Source organism: Nuphar pumila, chromosome 8, assembly GCF_984573655.1.
Source record: "Nuphar pumila chromosome 8, dmNupPumi1.hap1.1, whole genome shotgun sequence".
Taxonomy (NCBI): Eukaryota; Viridiplantae; Streptophyta; class Magnoliopsida; order Nymphaeales; family Nymphaeaceae; genus Nuphar; species Nuphar pumila.
Window position 1 is genome coordinate 118,215,821 of NC_143256.1, and position 25,480 is coordinate 118,241,300.

At 37.1% G+C, this 25,480-nt stretch overlaps 1 protein-coding gene across 1 annotated transcript; it reads left to right on the forward strand.

Annotated features, from left to right (window-relative positions):
• The first annotated feature begins 8,694 nt into the window (after positions 1 to 8,694).
• Positions 8,695 to 17,930, forward strand: LOC149830385 (glycine-rich domain-containing protein 2-like). Its single transcript, XM_090015443.1, has 9 exons — positions 8,695 to 8,935; positions 10,530 to 10,729; positions 10,982 to 11,099; positions 11,185 to 11,439; positions 11,717 to 12,172; positions 12,899 to 13,434; positions 14,784 to 15,000; positions 15,951 to 16,106; positions 16,269 to 17,930. Exons 2-9 carry the CDS (start codon positions 10,572 to 10,574, stop codon positions 17,928 to 17,930), a joined length of 3,558 nt encoding a protein of 1,185 aa, XP_089871569.1. The 5' UTR covers positions 8,695 to 8,935; positions 10,530 to 10,571.
• Positions 17,931 to 25,480: the final 7,550 nt, after the last annotated feature.

A 25,480-nucleotide genomic window follows, 5' to 3' on the forward strand; every position in this document is an offset into this window, starting at 1 on the left:
TCTATTCCTACTATGTGGAGACAGTGATGTCCTACCTTTGGATATGTTTTTAATACAAAAGCTCACCTTTTTTCTATCAATTGGACAGTGAAACAACCGTGATGTTCGTACTTATTATACCTCAAAAATTCAATGCATTTAGCTAACCTGAGCGACTCAGATTCTGATTGTAGATAACATGTGGGATTCTTCTTCACATGCTCCTGGTGTCATGAATGATGTTGTTGTGAGGTGTGTATAACAGATAGAATGGCTATATTAGATCACCAGAAGGATTGTTTCCCACATGTTTGTGGTTGCAGTTGCATGCATGCTTAGAAAGTTTTTCAGCCATTTAATCTTTTCATTTATAATTGAAGGTTGTATTTGCTCTTTCTATTCTTGCAGTTGCAATAAATTTTTGTGTAACATTTTTTTTTCATCTGAAGAGATTTGTAAGGGCTATCAGCCTACTCTTCAGTGAACAATTTCTGTTATTTAAATTTGTATTCTATGACAAGGAAGAAGAATTGACATAAAGACTTCACTATAACTTTTTGATTTACACAAATTATGCCTTGCTTCCTAATTTGTTTTGGAAATGAGTTATTTACTCATCCGTACTTAGATGTGTGTCTTCCATTGCACCTCTATATCATGACATTCCAAACTTGACTAGTCCACTTGGTACCTTGTTAGTTCATGTTGTTCCTCAAGGAAAAACAAGTGATATCCATCTCAAACAAAACTGATATCATCTACTTTTGCATTTTCTTCATTGACCAATTTTGTTTTGACCTGCAGTTATAGACTATACAAGTAATGAATGGATACAAAGAACATAAATTTTTTTTCCTTATTTGGTTTTAGACTTTTAGTTATACCAGTTTGTTCCATGCATTTCTTGTTTATTTTTTTTGAATATTTGTTTGTTTGGTTATTCACATATTTAAGAGATTGTTTTTATTAGTGACCATCCAGTGGGAATTTTCTTGTTTTCCATTTCAAACATTTGGTGCAAACTATGAGACATACCACCAATTTCAAGAAGCTCTTCCAAAGTGTCTGACAGGTTTATTAGTTTTCCATGCTGAGCTTTTGGTGTGTTGGTCTTCACTGCATGTATTGTAACCCTTTTCTTGCAAAAACTTGAGGCTTCTCTATCAATGGGACTGCTGCTATTGTTTGGAGTTGAATGCCTTTCTACCATGATCACGGAATTGCCATGGCAAGATATTCCTCTTCGATCTTGTTTTTTATCAATTGTTGTGCCTTCTATTCTCTTTTCCCCTATGAGGTGTGTGCTAGGCTCACTTTGGTTTAGATTCTCATACTTCTTTAGCAGAGTGTAGATGTCTTTGTGCCCTTGTTGGTTGGCCAACATTATTGGTGTTGTTCCTTTGACGTCTGGTTTGTTCACATCTGCTCCACACTCTGGCAAAAGCTTCACCATTTCAGTATTCTTGGTAAGAATTGCAATATGGAGTGCAGTTCTTCCTTGGGCATCTGTTGAATCTATATTAGCTCCATGTTTGATATGGTCATAGATGATGTTCTGGTCACCTTTCTATGTTACCAAACACATGAGCATTCCAATATGCTTTGTGTCTACAGCTGAAGCACTCCTCCCATAAGTATTTGTTTCAAATTTTGTATCTGATAAGCAGCTGCCACAGGTCACAGAATCCCCTCTATTTTTACATTCTCTAAAAAATGTAAGAAGAATTTCTTGACAAGAAGAATTATGTCAATTTGCAAGAAAAATAATATAGGTATGGTACTAATGATAGTTGGAGAACCCAATGAATTAAAGTTGCTACTAGATTTTGGATCTTGAGTTTTGGTTGATTTAGTAGTTTAATTCATTTAAAAGGGTTTTATTTATTTTGTTTTCTTTGTTTCACCTTCCAGATTGATGAGAATGTGCAGAGGGAGATCATTAATCACAGATCATTGTGGCATCCAAACATTATTAGGTTTAAGGAGGTAAAAGTTCTTTCAATTAAATTTAGATGGAAATCCTAGAAGGGTAGTGCATATCTACTCGATGATTTGAATAAATTTTAGAAGACTTTCATTATAGAGACTTAAAGCATCATTTAATGTGTCTCTGCTCATTGTTATGATGAGCTCTCTACCCTTAAAAAGGGCACAGGCTAGGCCATTGCTAGTGTGGCCCTTTGTGTCATAAGTTGTAAACCATGCAAGTTACTATTGCATTCTTTGATATGTATGAACCAGAGACTGAGGATTGGCATCACAATGCATCGGTCTGGCAATGCAGCCAACTTAATTTGGTCTGAGCCAAGGACCAAAATGAGGTTAAGGCTTGGTGAACTCGATTTGTTGGTAAACATAATTCATCCCATGCAGACAACTTTTCAACCATCTCAGATTTGTTGGTAAACATAATTCTGCATAATTGTTTCATGTGCAGGTGACAACAGTGGATAAATTCCAGGGTCAACAAAATGACTTCATTTTGCTCTCTCTTGTCCGTACACAATTTGTTGGGCATCTTCGGGATGTCAGAAGGCTTATTGTTTCCATGTCTTGAGCCCGTCTAGGATTGTACATCTTCTGTTGATGTTCTTTGTTTGAACAGTGCTATGAACTACAACCAACTTTCCATTTGTTACTTCAGAGGCCCGATCAACTCGCTCTTACCCTAGATGAGGCAATCAATTTCACAGGCCATCATGTTGGAGATACTGGCAGGGTTGACCTGGTTAGTCCCATTCAAGAGATGGATAGCATAGTGAATTTCAGAATGCACCATCTATACTAGGTACTTTTCAAGTTAATCTTGTGATTATTGTTGTTACTTGAACGTATCCTTTAGATGCATGTGTACCATTAACCTTCTAGCTTCTACCCTCCTATGTTTATATTTGTTCTATTGATATTCACATTGGCCTAGGAATGATGGAACTTTGTCTTGTGCAAAATGATGCCTGGTTGAACTTCTCAGCATATCTGTTAACATGTTACAACCTTCAACTCTTGATGTAGAATGTGTGTTGTTTACACAGGCACACGCCATGAACCATCCTGCTAATCCATACTACACATACACAAAACCAGTACCTCATGGTAGAAGTGATCCTCAGGATATTAATGGTGTTGCAAATCAGGATTTGTCTTCTATGCACCAATACAGTGATAATGGTATGTCAGTTGAAAATTGTGAGGATGACATGCAGCCTGAGAACAGTTCAAATGATGATACTGAAATGGAGGAGTGATCTTTCGACTTTGTTGTTCTATGGTGATTCGATAATCACTACGTTAGAGAATTGACATGGACTGAGGCAGCCAGAACAACAGGACGTGCTGGACTGAGTTCCATTGATCTGTTTGCATTCAGAAACAAACAAATAAACATGTAGCCATATATTCTATAGATAACAACCATGCTCATGTTTAACCACACATCAACCGGGCGGTCGGTGGTTGATGATTTCACTAGCCTAAGTAAAACACACAAAAGATAAACTCATATGTTTTATCACTTACAGAAGAGATTGCATATATTATCATTCCAACCTCTACGGAAATGAATTTGCAATTTCCCACTAAGCTGAACTGTAATTAGAATTGAGCCTTCCACTAACAATAACTATGATTTCTGGCTTCGGTGGTAGGGTGACATAAGACTGGACCTGACACAAAGCCAAGTCATGAGCATGATCTAGAACACATATGAGCATAATCGAATCACATATATAACTTTTTGCATGCCTTAGCACACATATGAGCATGATAGAATCACATATAGAGTTTTTTGACTGCCTTAGAGCACATATGAGCATGCTATAATAACATATAGAGTTTTTTTATTGCCTTAGAGCACATATGAGCATGCTATAATCACATATAAATTTTTTTGCCTGCCTTAGAGCACATATGAGCATGCTATAATCACATATTCAGTTTTTTAACTGCCTAAGAACACATATGAGCATGATAGAATCACATATAAAGTTTTTTTACTGCATTAGAACACATATGAGCATGCTATAATCACATATTCGGTTTTTTGACTGTCTTAGAGCACATATGAGCATGTTATAATCACATATTCAGTTTTTTGACTGCCTTAACAGACATATGAGCATGATAGAATCACATATAGAGTTTTTTTATTGCCTTAGAGCACATATGAGCATGCTATAATAACATATAGAGTTTTTTTATTGCCTTAGAGCACATATGAGCATGCTATAATCACATATAAAGTTTTTTTGCCTGCCTTAGAGCACATATGAGCATGCTATAATCACATATTCAGTTTTTTGACTGCCTAAGAACACATATGAGCATGTTATAATCACATATTCAGTTTTTTGACTACCTTAAAACACATATGAGCATGCACAAATCACATATATTGTTTTTTTACTGCCTTAGAACATATATCATTTATGATAGAATCACATATAATTTTTTTTCCTTTGCCTGCCTTAAAGCACATATGAGCATGCTATAATCACATATTCAATTTTTTGACTGCCTTAGCACACATACGAGCATGATCGAATCACATATATAGTTTTTTGCTTGCCTTAAAGCACATCTGGGCATGGTAGAATCACATATAGAGTTTTTCTAGCTGCCTTAGAACACATATGAACATGCTATAATCACATATTCAATTTTTTGACTGCCTTAGCACACATATGAGCATGATAGAATCACATATATAACTTTTTGTCTGCCTTAGAGCACATATGAGTATGATAGAATCACATATAAAGTTTTTTTATTGCCTTAGAACACACATAAGCACATGATAGAATCACATATAATGTGTAATTTATTTCATTATATTTTGTTTATCAATACTGACTATTGTTTTCTTGTGTAGGCTGATAGCGATAATCAACGTAGCGGAGCTGAAGGGACAGATGAAGGCAATGAACAAGAAGACGCATAAAATCTTGGCGATGATTAGAGAACTGTGTTGAAGAAGTTTTATTTTTTTATGTTTCTTAATTGTAATTGTTGAATTGTAAATAATTAAACTTGTTAATTTTAAGGTGGAACGATTAGTTGTTGCAGATTCTTTTTATATGGAATTTTTTATGTGGTTTGTTTTTTATTTACAGGAAATATAAATTGTATCGTTCTCGGTATTTAATTTTCAAATAAATTTTTTTAAATTTTTTTTCGTGTTTGCGACGGATTAGCGACGGAACCATCCGTCGCTATTCATATAAATCTAGCGATGGACTAGCGACGGACGTAAATTTGTCGCCAAGTCGTGGTCACCGTTTAGTACTGACGGATTGGCGACGGAATACAACGCTCGTTAGTCCGTCGCAATTAACGACGGACCTGGTGACAGAATAAATCTGTCGCCAGTTAGCATCGAAAAAATCGCGACGTAAGCATACAGTCGCCTCGCCGTCGCTAATCCGTCGCTATGCCTCTTAGCGACGGATTAGCGATGGATTACCGATGGAATGTGGTCGTCGCTAATCTACTGCTTTGTTGTAGTGGTTGTCGGCCTTTTCTATTGCATTTTCTTAAGATTTTGATTATGAATGAGGCTTTTGCTAACTCACACATTCATTTATTGTTTATCTTGAACCTTAGGGTGTCTACTACCTAGGAATTATCTGACAGGTGTTGAAGAGACCCAAAGAATCTAGGAAAAATAGTTCACATAGGAAAATCTCAACCTTATTGAAGTTACACATCATTATAGTAAGGGAAAAGGTTTCAACTCATACCAGTGATGAGTCCATCACTTCTTGAAAACAGAGGAGAGTTTTTAAAGAAAATCTAAATAGAAATAACCATACTATATGGCAAAAATGGTGCATTTCTATAAATTCTTCACAATGTACCAAATTCGTCGAATGGACAATATTGCATGTTACCAATTTTTTTTTTGCTGGTTTTACCTATTGCCGGTGCAATTTTTTTTATTTTCGCACGACATGACACTAAAATATTACACTGACGTAACTCATCAACAAAATCATAACGAAGGCTGCAAAAAAGTTTGCAAAATTTGAAACAATTTGTGAAACTTGTGATGTGTCTTGTGCGATCACTAGTGAAAATCATAAAATTTGCGAAAGTCTAATAATTATGAAATTCTTGATGAGTATCGCATAAAGTATTGCGAAAGTCTAATATTGTGCAATTTTTTATTCCAATCATACCTGTATCGCGCAATTACTTTTTCTTGTGAAATTTTGTCTCATATAAATGACACTTCATTTCTCAACCCATTTTTTCATATGAATGCCTTATTTTGCAACACCTAGCGTTCTTGTTGTCCCCAACCGGTTATCACCAATCATTCTGGCGATCTTCTGGCGACATTCTGACAACATTCATGCCAATATTCCGGCAGGCAGGGACTTTGCAAAAATCTCTCATCGACACTGGTTCACCAATGGTACAAGTCCTCAAATTTTAGCCCTCCTCCAGCAAGCTTTTTGGTAAATCTCCTGTGAATATTCTGGTAAAACCATAAGCATAAATTGGGTATGGCTCAAAAAAGTAGACCCACATAGGTTAATGGGTTTGGGTTTCAGCTAAAGTCTTGATACCATCGTTATTATAGACATAGTTACCTGCCAATAAAGATTATATAAATTAACATAATCAATTGTTTATTAAGAAGATTATATGCTAACAAAATAAATATAAAATGAATACATCCACACCAACCAAACATTTTAAGTTTGAAACAAAAAAACAATAATATATCATATTCAAAATGTGTCAAATTCAATGTGTTCTCGAGTACTATTTTAGAATTCACTTCAACCCAGCAATTTTCATGAAAAGGGTAATAAGAAGTATAATGAAAAATGAATTAAAGTTTGGATTACTAAAATACAATACATATTAATTTTAAGGGTATCAACATCATAAAATGTTTAATTGAATGTATCATATTTGTCAATTGGAAAGTTTCAGATCGATCAGGTACGAAGCAGGTTCGGGTACAGAGCGGGTTCAAGTGGGTTCGGTTTTAAAACATGGAGAACCATTTGGGTCTGGTTACATAATTGGGTCGGGTACATTCAGGTTTGAATCTTCATTTATAATACCAGAGGCCCGACCCATTTTCACTAGGAGACTATATTTTGAACCTGACACAAACCCATGGGTCCACCAATATGGGTTCTAGTCGGGTATACCCGGCCCAGTTACACCCCACAATGGACATGTAGTGATATACCATATGAAAGAGCTTGTTCAAATGCACCTATTTATCCAGAAAAGAAGGAAAAGTTGGGATACATGCATCGTTTATATTTCCATTAAGTGGGTTCTATTAGGAACTGTTTTATCCATAAACCCCTATGTTATGAAACTAGCTATGAATCAAACTCGATGGACAAGAATAAATTGAGCTTAAACAGACACATTCATTTATACACCCGAAGAAAAATGATATCTCATAGCAAGGATATGAACGTCTAACAAACTCTACTTTTTTGCAATTATTTTTTTTAGATAATCCAAGGAAAAAACCATATTCTTCGCCTATATTGGCTGGCCTCCGGTTGGTAAAAGCCTTAAGGTCCCCTTGCCTACCAGGTAGGGGTGTCAGCGGGTCGGGTTTCATTCAGACTCAGGTGAAACCAAACTTGGACCCGATTTACGAGTAAGGTATGTCTAATTAGGTTCACTATAAGAAAAACCATACCCGGACCCAATAAGAACTACGTGAACCAGACCCATTAAAATCATATTTTTTGTCATAAAGATTTGTGGGTCTTAATCGAAACTCGGGTCGGGTTCAGGTTTGGTATAAAATTTCACAAACTATACCCGGGTCCATGTATTGATCAAACCTTCTGGTCCGAACCTGGGTCTTATTATTTATCACCATACCCGGACCCTATAGGGTCTGGGTTTGTGAGTGCACACAAATATCTCTTAAGAGAAAAAGAAGTACCTTCACTAACATCGGTCTGGTTGGATCTTGCCAAATATGAATCTGAATCCAGAATGTAAACAGTAGATATGAATATGAATTAGATTGAATCTGGATAGAAAATAAATGTGGTAAAATACTAGATCAGGAGAAAATAATACGAAAACAAGCTATTTACTTGTAGAAAAATGTAATCGAGGTGGATTTTAAATAGGATCAATATAAAATACAACCTAAAACATTGATCTGAATTGGTAAGTAGTTCAATTGAAGAAACTGAACCCGATCCTAATGCACATTCAAACCTTACTTAAAAGATCCATATCCAAAGAAATGGCATGCATCACGTTGTTTGGTTTTTTTAATAGTCAAGCTGGGGTTAGGCAGACCCCCTACTACTTAAACAATGTGCCATTTAAATTCCAACACAACTAACAACTCTTTTTGTACTATATCAAAGTTGTCGGTATCGGTCAGGTGTTGTTTGGCCAAAGATTTAGGTGAATCGGCCCGATACTAATTCTCAAGTGAATCGTTCTGAATTGGCTACAAAAATAATTTAAAAAATCATAATGGTGACACGTGTTAAAATCATTAAAATAGTTTTAATTAATTTTTAAGTATTTTTTTTTACATTTATAAAAAAAGTAGCTGATTCAGGAGGTTAGTATCGTATCAATTTTCTACCGATACGATACTCATCGGCCGATTCAGGCTGATACTGACAACTGACATTTAAATAGAATTGTTTTCGCGTATGCCTAATAGGCATGAGGTCCAGTGGACGCTACCAGTTGGGATTGTTAGAAATGATAAAATACAGTACACCACCCTCTCTGCCTTCCTCCTCTCTCTCCCCGTTTAAACACACCCCCCGTGCCTTTAAAAGGGCACAGAGGGCCCAACCCTCTCTGCCTTCCTCTCCTCCTCCTCTCTCCCCGACTGCGCCTCCCCTCTCACCGCCGCCCACGTCCCTCTTCGCTCTCTCTCCTCTCCCGTCGCCGACCTCCTCTTCTTCCTCCCCCTCCACAACTCTCTTCTCCCCTGACCGTGAGTTCGTTTTCTCCTTCTTGAAAGTTAGGGAAGTTGCGTTATCCGACGAGTTACGGATGAGATTCGCGTTTTTTTTTTTTTTTGCTTCTCTTTAGCATTGTTTAGTAGGACGGCCACCGGAAATCTGAAAACTCGTCGGAACATTCTCCGTGACTACGTGTTTTTCTCTTGGATGTAAATTAGAGAAATGAGCGCGTTCTTGAAGAGAACCGTTATCGAGATTTTTGTTTCTTTAGTTCTTCTTGTCGTTATTACTGAGTAGAATTCGGTTCTGAGTTTGACTTTCAATTGAATCGTTGCGTGCGATAGAGTGACCTCTTTGGTGTAAGCATTGTCCAACTTTCGAAACTCATCGTTCCTCTTGAGTTTTCCGATGATGATTACTAGACGATATTGATTTTTCTCCTTGTCTCCGAATTCTGGTTTTAGGAATCTTAGTTTGAGAGATCTTGAATTTTTTTGCTGAGATTTACATAACTATGCACAATATGAGTGAACATGATGGAAGTTTGCTCCGAGAGTCACTGCAGCTTTAGTGTGGAAAGGCATGCGGTAATCGTGAAATTTTGCGACTGATAATCCGGCGGAAACTTGAGAAAACTGTAATGATAGAATAACGCACATCTGCACTTGCCTTTCTTTTCTGTTTTGCGAAAGGAGGCGCGGTGAAAGAAATTCCAGTAAATCGTTGGAGAACTTCTGAAGAAATAAGGAGCAAAACTTCCAAATCAGGGAGGAAAATTTAAAAAAAAAAAAAAAAAAACAGCTATGGGATAAGAAATGCGAAACCTGGAGCGAATATTTAAAGAGAACAAATCAAATATCAACTCAAAAGGTGATATATGCGTCTTTTTGAAAAGGGTAGTGAAGAAAAGACGGTGGTATTAGGAGATTCTTATTGTTCCTTTTTTGGCTCTGAATATTTACCTTTTTGCTAGCTAATCTGACGAAATTTCCAAATGTTTCATGTTGTGACTTCCTTAAATCTCTAGAGCGGTCTGCTTTCGTTGTTGAGCTGGAAGTACAGGCTTGAAGACAAAGATAACATAATTATTGCGTTTATTTTTTCTTTGTGATGAGTCCAATCTTAATTTATTTTGATGCAGATCCATTGTAATTCACTTCATTTTGACGTTTCATATCATAATAATTCTGGCATATGCTGTGGTTACCTTCTTAAATTGTTCTGGTATTTCATGTCTTAACTTCAGCTTCTAATGTGGCTTTGTGATGTAGGATTTCTCCAGATTTGGTTCTCCTCTTCCCTTGAAATGGAAAATATTATTATTAGACATTTTTCATATTCATAACCAAAAGATTGAAAACTTTCATGATGATGATGATTTTTCCTTTAGTTTGGTGTTTTTTTTCTTCTTAACGTAACCATTGCTTGTGGATCATTTCCTTTTTTACAAATCGGAGAAAGATAACTGAACCCAAATAACTGTTTTAGAGGGATACAGTTATCGCTTTCCTAAGGACAAGGAGTCCTGGTATATATGGCAGTGAGGTTTAACATGTATCATCCATACATCATATTGCAAAATTATTTTTATTAGATGTTGACTATTGCTATAACCTCCCTCTGCAGAAAGAAAGAAAGCATTTTTCGTCTTTGTTTGAGGAAAAAAAAATGGACAATGGACAAGAACTGGAGTGGCTTGAAGCTCAAAGGATCGTAATTAGTCAAGATCTAGTTGCGGTTGCCAAACAACAATTGCTGTTTCTTGAGGCAGTTGATAGAAATCGATGTCTGTATGATGGTCCTGTTTTAGACAGAGCTATCCACAGGTGATTGCTCTTATTTCATTGTAATCTCGTTGTGTTCCTTGCATATTTCTCTGAAACCACATGCATCTTTTTAGATGCACAATCACCTCGATATGCATGAAAACTTCATATTGATTTCAGACAGCCATGTTCAGACATTGTGATGATCAGTTACAGGAGGAATTCACTATATTTTCCTCTCTTCCTCTGCTACAAAGCTGGTTGATAGACTGACTTTTCTGAGTTATGTTTTTTATAATACTGAATTTTCAGGTACAAGAATTACTGGCTTCCCTTGCTTGCTAAGCACCATGAGTCCAAGGTCACGAAAGGGCCATTGGTTGTGCCTCTTGATTGTGAATGGGTTTGGCATTGTCATAGGCTTAATCCGGTAAGCCCTTTAATGACTTATGTTTTTGCGTGTAATCCTTCCGCCGATGGAACTAGCAACAATTTAACCATCGGTCTGTTTGCAGGTGCAGTACAAATTGGACTGTGAAGAGTTCTATGGAAGGACCCTTGACAATCATGATGTGCAGTCTACCGTGAAAGGGTCTTCCAAACAAGAAACTTCTCAACTTTGGGGTAGTTTATATCCAGAAGAACCGTATGAGCTTGATTTATGCTGCTATTCCCAAGAAAATATTGTTGGAAAGGTTTCTGATACTGTTGCATCCATTAGATATGACTTTGTTGCAGCCGTTAAGAGGCAGAGCTCTTTTTCATACCAGGTAACTGCTGTTTCTTTTGTTCAATAGAATCAATACCCTTGAGTATGTCCTTTTTATCTTTGTCTCACCTATCCATGATTATTGGTTTTTAATGCCCAAGGTGGTTTCCAGATAATTTCTTTTCTGTGATCCTTTTTTTACCTTTTCTGCTACCTTTCTCGTCTGTTTGGATCCCGTATTGTTTTCCTTTTAGCTTTCTGGAAGTGTGTTGCACTAATCATTGCAGAGTTTTTATCTCATTAGGAATTGTAAGTTACGTGCCTATTTTTGTGGACAGGTAGCTACACCTTGTATGCATGATGTTCTATTTCTTGAAGAAGCTGTAGCGAGGTATAAGGGCTTCCTGCATCTGATCAAGAGAAACAAGCAAAAGTCTGTGCGGCGATTCTGTGTGCCAACTTATGATATTGATTTGATATGGCACTCACACCAACTGCAGCCGGTTTGTTACAACAAAGACCTGGTTCAAGTGCTTGGGAAGGTATTGGAGCATGATGATACGGATTCTGATCGGTCCAAAGGAAAGAAGCTTGATGTTGGGTTCTCTGGTACCACCAAGCAGTGGGAGGAGACATTTGGCAGGAGGTATTTGCGGGCTGGTGCAATGTACAGAGGCAATCCTCCCTCTCCAGTGGTGGTCAATCCTATCTTATCTGCCTGTATGAATGAAAAGGTTCCTGAATGTAGGAAATATGAGAAGTTCCTTGATCTTCCACAGGTTAAAACCATTCAGGTATTCTTTATATTTTTGCCTCTTCTCAGATTTGTCGTTTATCTGTTTATGCCATCTCTTGCTTTTGAATCTGAGATTTAAGCACAAGTTATGAAAGTATTTGGTTGTGCTGGAAAGTGGACAAACCTTTGTTATCTTGCAGCTTTCATGTACACTGAATAATTTTCTGCTGGTGGCCACATTTATTATGTTCGGGGGTCGCAGGTGGCCCACATGTGTGCTCGTCGGCCTAATCCATACCCTGCTTGATAGCATTAAAAAGGAAAAAGAAAAAGGCCTTTGACAAAAAAAAATGATGAGAAGAACATGGTTTTTTCAATAGTTGGAAAAGTTCAGTCATTTTTGTGAAATAATGTCGATGACCTCATTTGAGATTATTGGAGATGTCCTTGCACAATTTTATTGATAACATCAATGGTACTTTCTTCATGTTGAAGTCCTGTTTTAGATTTCAATACTCAAATGGTCTGGCAGCTAAGAGCTGAAAAGAAAAAAGGAAAGAGAAGCGTATAAAAAAGAAGTTTCAAGCAAGTTCAAGCAAACCTTAAATCATTTTGTTATTTACATTTATTCTTATCTCCAGAATTATGTTCAGGAGTTATTAGTGTCAAATATCCTAGTCCCTGCCCCTCCCCAACCCCCTCTTTTTTTTCTCCTTTTGTCCTTTCACCTTCTCCTCCACATGTTTGATTGGTATGCTTAATTCATGTTTATGCTTTCGCGCAGGTAACTTTGGAGATTGTGAGGGTAAAAAATCTTATACCAGATCCCAAGGGCTCACTATTTGTCAATTGCAGTAAACACCAACCTGACTTGTTTTTCAGTTCTTACAGTAGAATAGGTATTGAATCTGAAATTGGGGAGAAGCGAGTATCTGCATTCCAGTGTGAACCTAATGGGGAACTTGTTTTTGAGCTTGTATCTTACATCCCTTCTAGTCTTCCTCTGAGTAGGCAGCTGAAAACCATAGGAACGACCTCTGTATCCCTGCAGGATTTGGTTAACTCATCATCATTTTCTGTAGAAAAATGGTTTGAATTGTCAAGTGATGCTGTAGTTGCAGGATGTGAGCCAGTTTACTTGCACATCGCTGTCTCTGTCACTGTTCCAGTTATTGCACCACATGTATTTCACATGTCCCAGTCCGGTCAATATGCATTAAACTCATGTTTCAATCCACTTATGGGGAGGATTCAGCGGCTCAAGTCCTGGACTCGTTTTGTAGATAATAAGGGAAATGAGATTATTAGCATCCAGATGAGGTGAGGCACGAAGTTACTTTTGTGTTTATGTTAAGACTCATGAGCCAGTCAATATTCACAGATATACATGCATATGTGCATGCAAACACCAAAAACACATGCACACACATGTGCGTTAAAATATGCACATGCATTGTCCATATTCAATAGAAGCAAAGTCTCATAAAAGGATAATCATTCACTTGTATAAAGAGATCATATCGTGAATTCAAATTTATTTTGAAGAATGCTAGTCTTTCTTCAAGTAGCATGGTATAGGATCTCTATTGGATAGGGTGGTCTCGAAAGCTAGATTTTAATGCTAAGATTTGTACATCGTCAATGATGTTAAGATTGATTTTTGTATAGGATCAGTCTTTCTTGCTTATGGAACCAATTACTTCTCTCTGTCTCAAGTTTGGATGGTAGACTTCAGCGATTACTTATAATTTGACATTATTCTTTTAGGGGATATCCAGTGCATTGCACAAGTTTATATTCCCTGTAGAAAGGTTCAATGCCTGTTTTCTTGCAAATGGTGAAATAATTGTTATTGAAACATATAAACGTCTCTCACATCTTTTGAGAGGTTAAGCTTACTGGTTTTTCCATCCGATAAATTTCCTCCATAAATGAAGCGCCACCTTAGATATCTTAGGTTAACGTATTTGATTGGTAAATTTAGGATTGACATGATTTTATGCACATCCAACTAATTTTCTACAGTGGGCAAAGACGAAAGAAATTGATAATGTAAAAGAATCATTTTTACCAGATACGTTGCCAGGGTGCTGCAATAGCATGCTGCATTTGGCAATGCATTTACAACCTCTGCCTCCTCCAGATAGCCCTCACAAGTTTTCCGGTAAAAGACTATATCTTTCCAAATTGTACTCTAGTGCCCCAACTATTTTTCTTCTTGGCTATGAACCCAGGTGCAATGGTGCCCTCTAGAATCAAATTATTCTTGACTCCCCAAGGTTCCGTCTGACGTGGCCTGCCGATGATCCGGTCTGTATTGAGCCTTTCAAAAAGACCTAGGTTTTTGAAAGCTAAGAACTGGAAAGTTTCTCGACTTCTCTGCAGATTTAGTTGAGGAGATAGTGTGAGATTGCTTTAGTTCTTTTTGTAGTCCCCAGAAGATCAATAGTGAGCTTTTGACATGCATAGATATACCATGATTATGATTTGTAAATCTTTGTTCTTCAAAAATTATTTTAAAGAGCAGTATATCTTCGTTCTGGAAGAATATCAAAATATTTCTATCATTGCTTGTTCATTTTTTTTCCCATTTCAAGTGATGATGGTGCTTATTTTCAATTACCAATTTTTGGTACATCAGACGAACATTTTTTCTTTAATCGTCTCAGAAACTTGAAGAAAGCAGAGACAGACAATGCCCATTCCCAAAAGAGAGAAATAGTTGGTGTATCAGGATGTTCAGCGGAAGAAAGGATCCTTGCTAATGAGTTGATTGAACATAACAATCTTACAAAATGGTCATTGATCAACTCTGATTGGTGCCTTCAGCTGGAGAAGGAAAAAGGTGTCAATGGTCACGTTATTGAGTTTCATGGTCGCCGGGTGGTAAGTTTCCTTCCTGTATCTTAATGTAGTGTATAACCCATGAATAAGCCGGCTATATGAGCACTTTCCTTTCTTGGCTCATACCTTTCTTCCAAGCTCATGTGTTCACTTTTTCTCAGCATCTACGTAAAGTTGTTACTATGACAACTCGAATTCTTGGTTCAACAAATTTTGAGAATAAAGGGCAAAGTGTGGTTAAGTCTATTCTTAATTTTGCCATGTAATGAAACTACCCTAAACGAATAACTGCTGCTCTGACATGCAGCAATATGTAGAATTTGTGTGTTTTCCTGCTTCATGTTTGCAACACTAGATTCAATTTTTAATTTGTTCATGCCTGTATAGTTTCCATGATCCAATCTTATTTACCTGACTTGGTTCAAATTATCGTTGACTTTGTCCTTTGACACAAGTTTGTAGTAAACTGTTTGTCCTTTGAGATGAGTTTTTAATAAACAAAACTTAGTAGTAGTTGAATTTTTTCCTTAAACATGAACATGTAATTCATTCAGAGTGGTGAACATTTTCTTAGTGCCAAAGAAATAGGTTTCCTCTCTCTGTTAGCTCTTAGTTTTGATATTTATTTTTCTCTTTTTTTTCCAATATTTGAGGTGTTGCATTTGAACTGGTTCTTGAAAAACAAATGGGTTGGTGAATTTCCTGCAAGCATCATTATATGTATCATTTCCCTTTGGCATGATCAACCTTATGATTTGCCTCACGATGTTTAACTTGACCATAGTACTTCTTGTTCAAGTTAAAAGATAAAAACCAATATGCTCCAATCTGAAAAACAACAACAAAAACTTAGAAACATCATTAAGTTGCCTGTGGCTTTTCTTGCTTGCAATATTTTAAACTCTCATTTGGCCTGGTTGACAAAATATTGTGGTTCTTCTCATCGTTGGTCAAATTTGATTACTCACTATGCTGGGTGCTACGTTTAGCAGGTTAAACTCTTCCCTGGTAGAAGGCTAGATTTTGAGCTGGAGTGCTATAAGAAACAGAAAAATGAACAAGACTTCGTAACGGTGGTGGAATTTGCTTCGGAAGATCCATATGGCAAAGCCTTGGCACTGTTTAACTTGAAATCTGGCCTTCTCAAGGTAAGTCCTCCTGTCCTAGATTCTTCAAGGGACAGTATGGATTGCTCATCCATGTATGCTTGTGTATTGTCATTAAGGGTCTGACTACATTTCCCTTTTTCCCTTTTGGATGTTGTTCACTCCTATTATTGTGCAATGATGTATTTTTGTGATCCATCACAGATCAACCAAGAATGGTTTGTCTTGCCTGGAGTTGTTCTTGCCTTTATACTTTCAGATACGTTGAAAAAGGAAGGCTATCACAATTTTTTCACTAACAATAGCGGCACTTTGGAATCTTTGGCATCAGAAGAGGTAGTCACTGCTGAGAAAGGCCAAGACTGCGATGGTGCCTATGGAAAAGAGGGTGAGACTGTTGTTAAAAGTGGAGTATGTGGTGGTTGCGGTGGAAGCTGTGGTTCAGAACGCGGTAATGCAGTAAGTGGTGGCTACGGTGGAGGCTATGGCGGACAGTGTGAAATGGTATTGAAGAATGGTGGGGGGTGTGGTGGGGGTGGCTGTGGTGGAGAGTGTGGCATCATTACTGGTAGCATGTGTGGTAGTGGGAGGTGTGGCGGTGGTTGTGGTGGCAAGCTTGAAAGTGGTATATCACAAAAGAGTGGCGGATGTGGTGGAGGCGGCTGTGGAGGGCAGTGTGGTATTAGTACTGGGGAGTCTGGCAGCATGTGCGGTGGTGGGAGGTGTGGCAGTGGTTGTGGTGGCAAGCTTGAAAGTGACATATCAAAAAGGAGTGCCGGATGCGGTGGAAGCGGTTGTGGCGGGCAGTGTGGTATCAGTACTGGGGAGGAGTCTGGCAGCATGTGTGGCGGTGGGAGGTGTGGCGGTGGTTGTGGTGGCAAGCTTGAGAGTGGCATATCAGAAAAGAGTGGCGGATGCGGTGGAGGCGGTTGTGGCGGGGAGTGTGGTATCGGTATTGGGGAGTCTGGCAGCATGTGTGGTGGTGGGAGGTGTGGCAGTGGTTGTGGTGGCAAGCTTGAGAGTGGCATATCAGAAAAGAGTAGCGGATGCGGTGGAGGCGGCTGTGGCGGGGAGTGTGGTATCAGTACTGGGAAGTTTGGCAGCATGTGTGGTGGTGGGAGGTGTGGCGGTGGTTGTGGTGGCAAGCTTGAGAGTGGCGGATGCGGTGGAGGCGGTTGTGGCGGGGAGTGTGGTATCAGTACTGGGGAGTCTGGCAGCATGTGTGGTGGTGGGAGGTGTGGCAGTGGTTGTGGTGGCAAACTTGAGAGTGGCATATCAGAAAAGAGTGGCGGATGCGGTGGAGGCGGCTGTGGCGGGGAGTGTGGTATCAATACTGGGGAGTCTGGCAGCATGTGTGGTGGTGGGAGGTGTGGCAGTGGTTGTGGTGGCAAGCTTGAGAGTGGCATATCAGAAAAGAGTGGCGGATGCGGTGGAGGCGGTTGTGGCGGAGAGTGTGGTATCCGTACTGGGGAGTCTGGCAGTATGTGTGGTGGTGGGAGGTGTGGCAGTGGTTGTGGTGTCAAGCTTGAGAGTGACATATCAGAAAAGAGTGGCGGATGCGGTGGAGGCGGTTGTGGCGGGGAATGTGGTATCGTTATTGGGGAGTCTGGCAGCATATGTGGTGGTGGGAGGTGTGGCAGTGGTTGTGGTGGCAAGCTTGAGAGTGGCATATTAGAAAAGAGTGGTGGATGCGGTGGAGGCGGCTGTGGCGGGGAGTGTGGTATCAGTACTGAAGAGTCTGGCAGCATGTGTGGTGGTGGGAGGTGTGGCGGTGGTTGTGGTGGCAAGCTTGAGAGTGGCATATCAGAAAAGAGTGGCGGATGCGGTGGAAGCGGTTGTGGTGGGGAGTGTGGTGTTGCCTTCTAAATCAGCAAAGAACCTGCTTCTGTAACCTGGGATTGATGCAGATCTGTTTCATTTTATCACTTGTTGTCGATAATAAGAAAACCAATCATGGTGGCTAGTAAGTGGTTATGTTTCAACTGTGTGTGAGACTTGCCTAAAAGGTTTTATATGCTTTGAAGATATTTAATTCAAATAATGACGTTATCATCTCCTTATCGATGGGATGATAAACGTAAAAGGTTGTGTTTATACTTATTGTTGTTAAATGAAGTTGTATACTTCACTCAAAAAAATAAAAAGGAAAATGAAGTTTGAGACATAATGATGGGACCAATTTCATTTATTAGGTGTTTCACTTGTGGAAATTAGCATAAAATGGTGTTGCGATCTTGTTCGATGAAATCATACAATGCTTTGTGGCTGCAACAATAAATTTTGATGCAACCGGTTTTACTGTTCTGATATATTTTCTACTCAAGTCCAACTGAGGCTTATCCTAGCTTGCTTGAAAAAAAAAAAGAAAAAAAGAAAAGCTGCAAATTTTTAATGCATCTGGTCTCATGAAGATGACCTCTAGATGAGTAAAAAATGCTTTCCCTAGTTTCAATGCAAGTGGTTGCCTGAAGTTGCAGTCCTGAATTACTGACATTTGTGTGGTCTGTTTTTCAAGTCCCGCTTGAAATCTGAGGTTGGTGGGAGGGTAAGACATGGATGGAGAATTATGACAACCGTGAAATAATGTAAAAATAATGCAATTACATGAATTATGAGATTTTTTACTTTTATTTATCACATTATATATTGGTTTTAAAGATATTTATAAAATATATTTTTTAAAAAACATGTAACTAACATTTTTTAAATGACGTATGTGTCTCAGTTTTTTTATAAAAAAATTCTTATTTAAGTGAAATGCGCAAGAAACACACAAAAAATGTGTTTTGCAGACAAAATCAATAGGTTTCTCATATGATGGAAACCAAATTTCTTGCGCGATAACTGTGTTTCCCATGAGTTTTCCCCAAGTTTCCATTTTGAGTTTTCTGAGATGTTGGGTTTTAGTGCACCCCGCACCTGAATGTGCCGCTTCATCTGTTGTTGAGCTCCATAGCTGACAGGTTGTATCCCAAAGATGGAAGGTTGTCAAGTGCAGATGGAGGGCAGTCATATGGGAGCGCACTGAAAGTGTGCAATGTGATTGCACCTGATCCGCCCCATTGTTTTTCTTACCATATTTGTAGTAATCACAGGCACAAGCTATCTAGAGCTCAAGTATCTCAAGTTAGATTATCTATGTTCATACACAAGCTTTTTGGGATTTTAAGACACCAAAAGACATCATAATCAATGCCCAAGGGTAAACCCTATTCACTGTGTCTTCTTTGGTTGGGCCCTTTTCTTTCTGGAGGTAGGTATAATTCAGGAATTCTCCAACATGGTGAACTTGAAAATGCTGAATTTATGAGATGCAACGCTTGGAAACAACAAAGAAACTTGCTATGAATGTGACTATTTTCATTGGTCAGAGTCATCTAGGGGCATGGTACCCTCCTTTGTTTTAGACCATACCTTGCTCTCCTCGTCTAGTGGATATGAGGCCGCAGAATGTGTGATCAGCAGAAGCAGAACCAATGTTGTCAAGATCGAAATCAGACTTGTATTGTTTGGCCAACGATTCGTGTGTATCATCTGAATCGGCCAAAAATAATAAAAAATACGTGTCAAGTAGAACATGACACATGTTAAAACCATTAAAATAATAATAAAAATTTAGTTTTAACATATTTTTTACATTTATTAAAAAATAGCTGATTTAGGTTAGTATCATATCGATTTTTTGGTTATTGTATCGCTCGATACGCACCACTGATACTGACAACATTGGGCAAAACCATGTTCAAGTCTCAGAGAAGTTAATCCTTGACATGTTTGGCGCTGCAATCAGCTTAACCCTGTTTGCATTCCTAGACATTTTCATGTCTTTACGCTGTCAAAAGTAACTTGAATAAATTGAATAAAAAAACAATTAGAATTTTCTCGTAGCAAGTATTGGATCTGTTACAAATATGATAATACATAAATGCACACGCATAATCAATTTAACAAGAATTTTTTATTTCTTGTTAATTAAGATTTTTGTGTATTATGAACAGTTGTGTTTTTTAGTTAAAAACACATCTAAACATGAAAATTGTTTAAATAAAGCATATAGATCACATTTATGGGCTTAAATGATGCAAAAAGCATATGCAAGTGTGCTTTTTAAAAGAGTTTGAGATTGTCAGGGACATAAATGGTCTTGAAGCTAGGCGGAGAATGTTCTAGTCAATTTTTGTTACTAAGTTAAGCTTCGACCAAAAAACATGGTTGAAGTTGATTTTTGCTTGAACTAAACTGATAGATGTGTTTATTTATCAGAGTTTATACAATAAAAAAATATGTTGGAACTCATAGAGGGAGGTTGCTTTGCCTAAGTCTGACCTGATGAATGCATTCAACATGATCAAAATAATAGGAATCAACCCTTGAATTGCATTTCTTCGATGTAAAAGTATAATTTTTTAACTTGGTATATAGTAGGCTATTGATTTTTTAACCCTCAGACAATCCAGCATACACATCAGAAAAACATGATCTAAGGCTCGGTTTCTACTAAATCGAACATGTGGATCACATCTGTCGGGTTAAATGTGAAAAAAAAAGTTTTTTCACTAAGGGTTCCTTTTGTGTGTGTGGACAAAGCCTAAACTTTACATGTCATTTGTACCGGCTGGCATGTTCTCTATATACGCCCCTTTGGTCGCAGAAGTACACAGTTCATACCTAAGGACTTCCTCTTTTCTCAAGTACTTTCAAGTAGGAACCTTAGAAGCAGATCCAGTACTCTTGTTGAGGATCCTGATTCCTGATGCAGAGGAGCCTTTTTCTAGGTGGGCACCGGTTTATCCGTATGATACTCACATACCTCAGATTAAGCTCCCTGAGATTTATGGTGCAGTTGATGCATTTGTATTGTTGTCAAACGGGGGAGATTGTGGATGGCCACATGTTGAGGCAGTGGTAATGTTATTACAAATTATTTATACCAATTGGTCAGGTCCAATTGAAACATCTAACTGAGTACAAACTCAACAAATCCATGATTTTAGATCTCTTCTTTTTACCAATTATTTGCGTGGTTCGGTATAGGTTCCTACATCCATGATTTTCCTATCTCTTCTTTTTCAACAAGATAAGTTTCCACAAATTAATAGTTTTGTAGCATAGATTATCACAACTTCTACCACAATAGGTAATTGTTGCCACCTTCATTTGATCTAGATGCTTCTTCAATGTCTAATTAGATATCTCTTGAAGTCAAATTTGAATCTGTCATCTTGACATGACCTCTCAAGCCAATCTTTGTTGCTGTGAGATGGAGCTTGTCTCCAAGCTTAAAAGCCTTCGGGACAAGTAAAGGTTTAGTTAACATATATGCCAATTGGTCATCTAGCTTCATGAACCATTCTTTAATTTCATTGTCAACAACTTTTTCTGAACAAAGTGGAGTATACTTTAATATGCTTCATATAGGCATGAAAAACTGAATTTGTTGTAAGAAATGTAGCTCCCAAGTTATCACACTATAAGATTGAAGTTTGAACCAACATACCCAATTTCTAAAATAGCTACTTAATCCATACCAACTCTGACACTGCTCTAGCAAGGGCCTTATAATCAGCTTTAATGTTTGATCTCAATAGACTGTGTTGTTTAGTTGTGTTTCAGGGCAACCAATTTATGCTTATGAAAGTAAAATAGCCACCTGTGAACCTTCAATTATCTAGACTCCTCAGTCGGCATCCGAGTAGGCAGACAACCTAAAATTTAACTTTCAAACTTTCATTCCAAAGTTAACTATCCTTTTTATTTATCTTAATATCATTTTTTCACGAGCCCAATGTTCAATCATTGGTTGATGCAGAGACCAATAGGCTTGGTTAATGCAACACATATATTGTAAAACACAACATTTCTATAAGAATTGACATTTTCTAACTATGTTAGATCAACTTTTGACATTATCACATTAGGTGCAACAAGCCTGACACAAGATTTAGATTTATCCATACATATTTCAGCTAATAAGTCATAATTTGTACTTTCTCTAAGACAAAATAATACCCCCATGAGTTTTAGTTACATACCAAGAAAATAATGCAATGAACTCAAATTTTAAATAGACAGCTCTTGGCCAAACACATTAATTCATTTTAGAACTTTCTTTTCTTAATTATTAGTAATTATAATACAATCAACATAAACAATAACATATAATACTCCAAATTTTTTGTTTGAATGAATAATGATGTGTCATATCCTCCAAATTGTTACTTAACCTATCACACCAAGCTCTTGGAGCTTGTTTCAAATTATAGAGTGCTTTCTTTTAACTTACACATATATCTAGGATAAGCTTTATTTTTAAAACCTAGAGGTACATAAACACTTCTTTATTTAAGTAATCATGCAAGAATGCACTGTACACATCTAATTGATGAATGTACCAATTCTAACAAACAACGATAGACATAACCAGTCTAATAGTACTAGGTTTAGTTATAAGGTTATATGTCTCAAAATAGTAACACCTTGACCTTATCCTTTAGCCACAAGTCGGGCCTTATACCTGACAATGGACCCATCAACATGCCTTTTTGTATGGTAAATCCATTTACAACCTCCTATATTTGAGAAGAAATTAATTCCTAAGTTTGATTTATATATAAGGCATCTATTTAATCTTTCAAGAGTTGGATCCATTTTGGCTCAGTTTTAGCTTGATTAAACATACTTAGATCTTCTTCAAAAATCTTACTCAATAAATCTAAGCTAATCAGATTTTTCACTACTGCAAACAATCTTGGTTTTAGTGTCCCATCATGGGACATTGTAACCCCATGATTAGTTTTCATCGAAAATTGATTTGATATATGCACAAGATATATTCATGAATGAGATTCTTCACTAGAATCGTTGGATGGACTGGTAGATTCTTCTCTTTGCTAATCAACTTGAACAGACTCACTAGATGCAACTTCATTATGAGATAGACTGAGGGTATCAATCGGTTCATTTAGATCTGGATCCATCTCATTCTGCATTCAAGAACAGCATGCCTATTATCAATAGAACTTGTATGTAAGTTGTATCACAGGCACAACAGGAACTTCACATGACTACTTGTAATCATATTGTTTTTTAACTTGACTGCCCATATCCTTATCACTGATAAGCTTCTAATTTTTGGCATATAAAAAAGTGTTTTCATTAAAAATCACATGCCTCAACAAGAATCACTTGATTGGAATAAGATCATAACAAATGAATCCTTTGTAACATGACCGATAGTGAATGAAAACACATGGTTTTGATTTTGGCTCAAACATAGAGATTCAATAAAGCACTAAACATGGATACCAAGTGCAACCAAAGACTTTAACGTGACTATTCTGGAACTTTTCTAGGTAACAACACATATGGTGTTTTGTGACTAAGATTCACACTAGTCAACCTATTTATCACATGAATCAGAATTTTAAAAGCATCTAACTAGAATTTTCTCCCATTGAAGCATAAAATAATAAGCATAAGCATGTTTTAGTAGTATCTATGCTTGTGCTCAACCACATTTTTCTATTGTGGTGTGTGAGGGCACAACAAACACCATCGTATATTGTTTAGATTAAAAAAGTAAAAAAACTTGCCATCACTATGAAATTTTTTAAATTTCCTTTCAAACTTCAACGATATTTTTAAAAATTTTGAAGCATTGAGTTGTCTTGGACTTTCTCACTAATAGAAAGATCCAAGAAAAATGAGAGAAATCATTTACAAGAAGCAAGTAATAATTATATCTTTCTCTGAACACTGTTGTTGCTAGTCCCCACAAATCCACATGAAAGATTTCAAGAGGAGTTGTAGTAATAGTATTAGAAGCATCAAAAGGAAGTCTATGTATCTTAGTAAGGGCACAACATGAACAAAAAATAAAGAAGGTTTAATCCCACTTAAATCCAAACTAGTCTTCTCAAGAAAATCTATAATTTTATGACTTGGATGATCAAGTAAACAATAACAAATATCATGTTTTCTAATAAAAAAGCAATAGCCAATACATCTAATGAATTTGATTAAGTAAAAAACTTGTGCTGCCATGAGTTACACACACACACACACAAAAGGACTACATCTGTTCTCTCAATAGTTAGCTGCAGAATTGGATTAATTAATTTTCAAATTATTTAGTTGAAATCTTTTAATTTTAGCATTTTTGTTGATATTAGATAATTTTAGTTTAAATTAAATTTGTGTGGAGGAATGTCTTAGTTATGTTTTTAGTTTATATTCCTTTTGTTCGGAGGGCATCTTTTTCTTGTTATATCAAAATTGTTTCAGTTCTGAAATGAATTGCACTGATCTTAGAATTTGTTTCCCAGTTAATTATTGTGTTTGATTGCATAGTTTTGTTGTTTATTCAAATTATTTTATTTTCAAAATCATGTTTAATTAATCTTGCAGTGTTTCTTATTAAGTTTTCTTGGGAAGGTAGTTAATCTTAAATTATCACTTTGGTTAGTCATAACTTAAATTGTTCTCTTGGACAACAGGGATTTTTTTAATCAAATCAAGTAATTCTTGTTGTATGCAGTTTCTGTGTAATGCTTGAGGTAGTTGTGAATGTATGAGTGATTTTATTTTTATATTTTTTTTGGATTTTGCTTCCTTTTGAAGTGGAAACCAGAAAAAAATTTATGGTTAAGATTCATGCAAAAATGGTAGGAAACACATCAAAGTATTGAATTTTTTTTGGCATATATCAAACTTGTATACAATATCAAACCTACATTTATCATGCTCAGAACTAAACAATTTTTTCTGAAGTATCCACATGGAGGATTATCACCTCAATGAATCATGTATCTATTACCATGTAAACCTGCCTAAGTGAGCCAGGTGGTCGACCTAGCTTCTGCAAATAGTTCAGCACCATGTACACATGTATACATATATGCTGCAAGAAAGAAGAAAGAAGGGAAGGTCGTATGAAAGGTTCTAGTAGGGAACACGGAAAGACTAAAGAGACAAAGATAGGGAAGAAGTGTCTTGAGGGAAATGCATCAGATGCCTCATCTTGTTCTTTTGCCTTTCCATGTGCCCTTCTAAAGCCTTTCAAGATTCTTCCCATATTTCTTCCAACATCCAAACTTCTCTCTGTTTCTCTCCCGAGAATGGTTGTGTCACGTTTATGCTTGAGAAATATGGTAAGGAGGGCTCTTTCTTATGGACAACATAAGGTGGGGAGCCGTTGGCTTTCCACTAACATGGACAAACCAAACGACAAGCTTAAAGAAAGGAAAATAAATTGTTGTGCTATAATATTGAGATATGTCCCATACTTCTATTCTTGGCATGAAATATAACTCTATAAAAGTTGCAACATTTATTATTGAAACTTCACATGAGATATTCATTGTTGTTTTGTTGCTTGAGGTCATTTCATCCAAGAGTTGTGGCGGGTTTTGATTCAA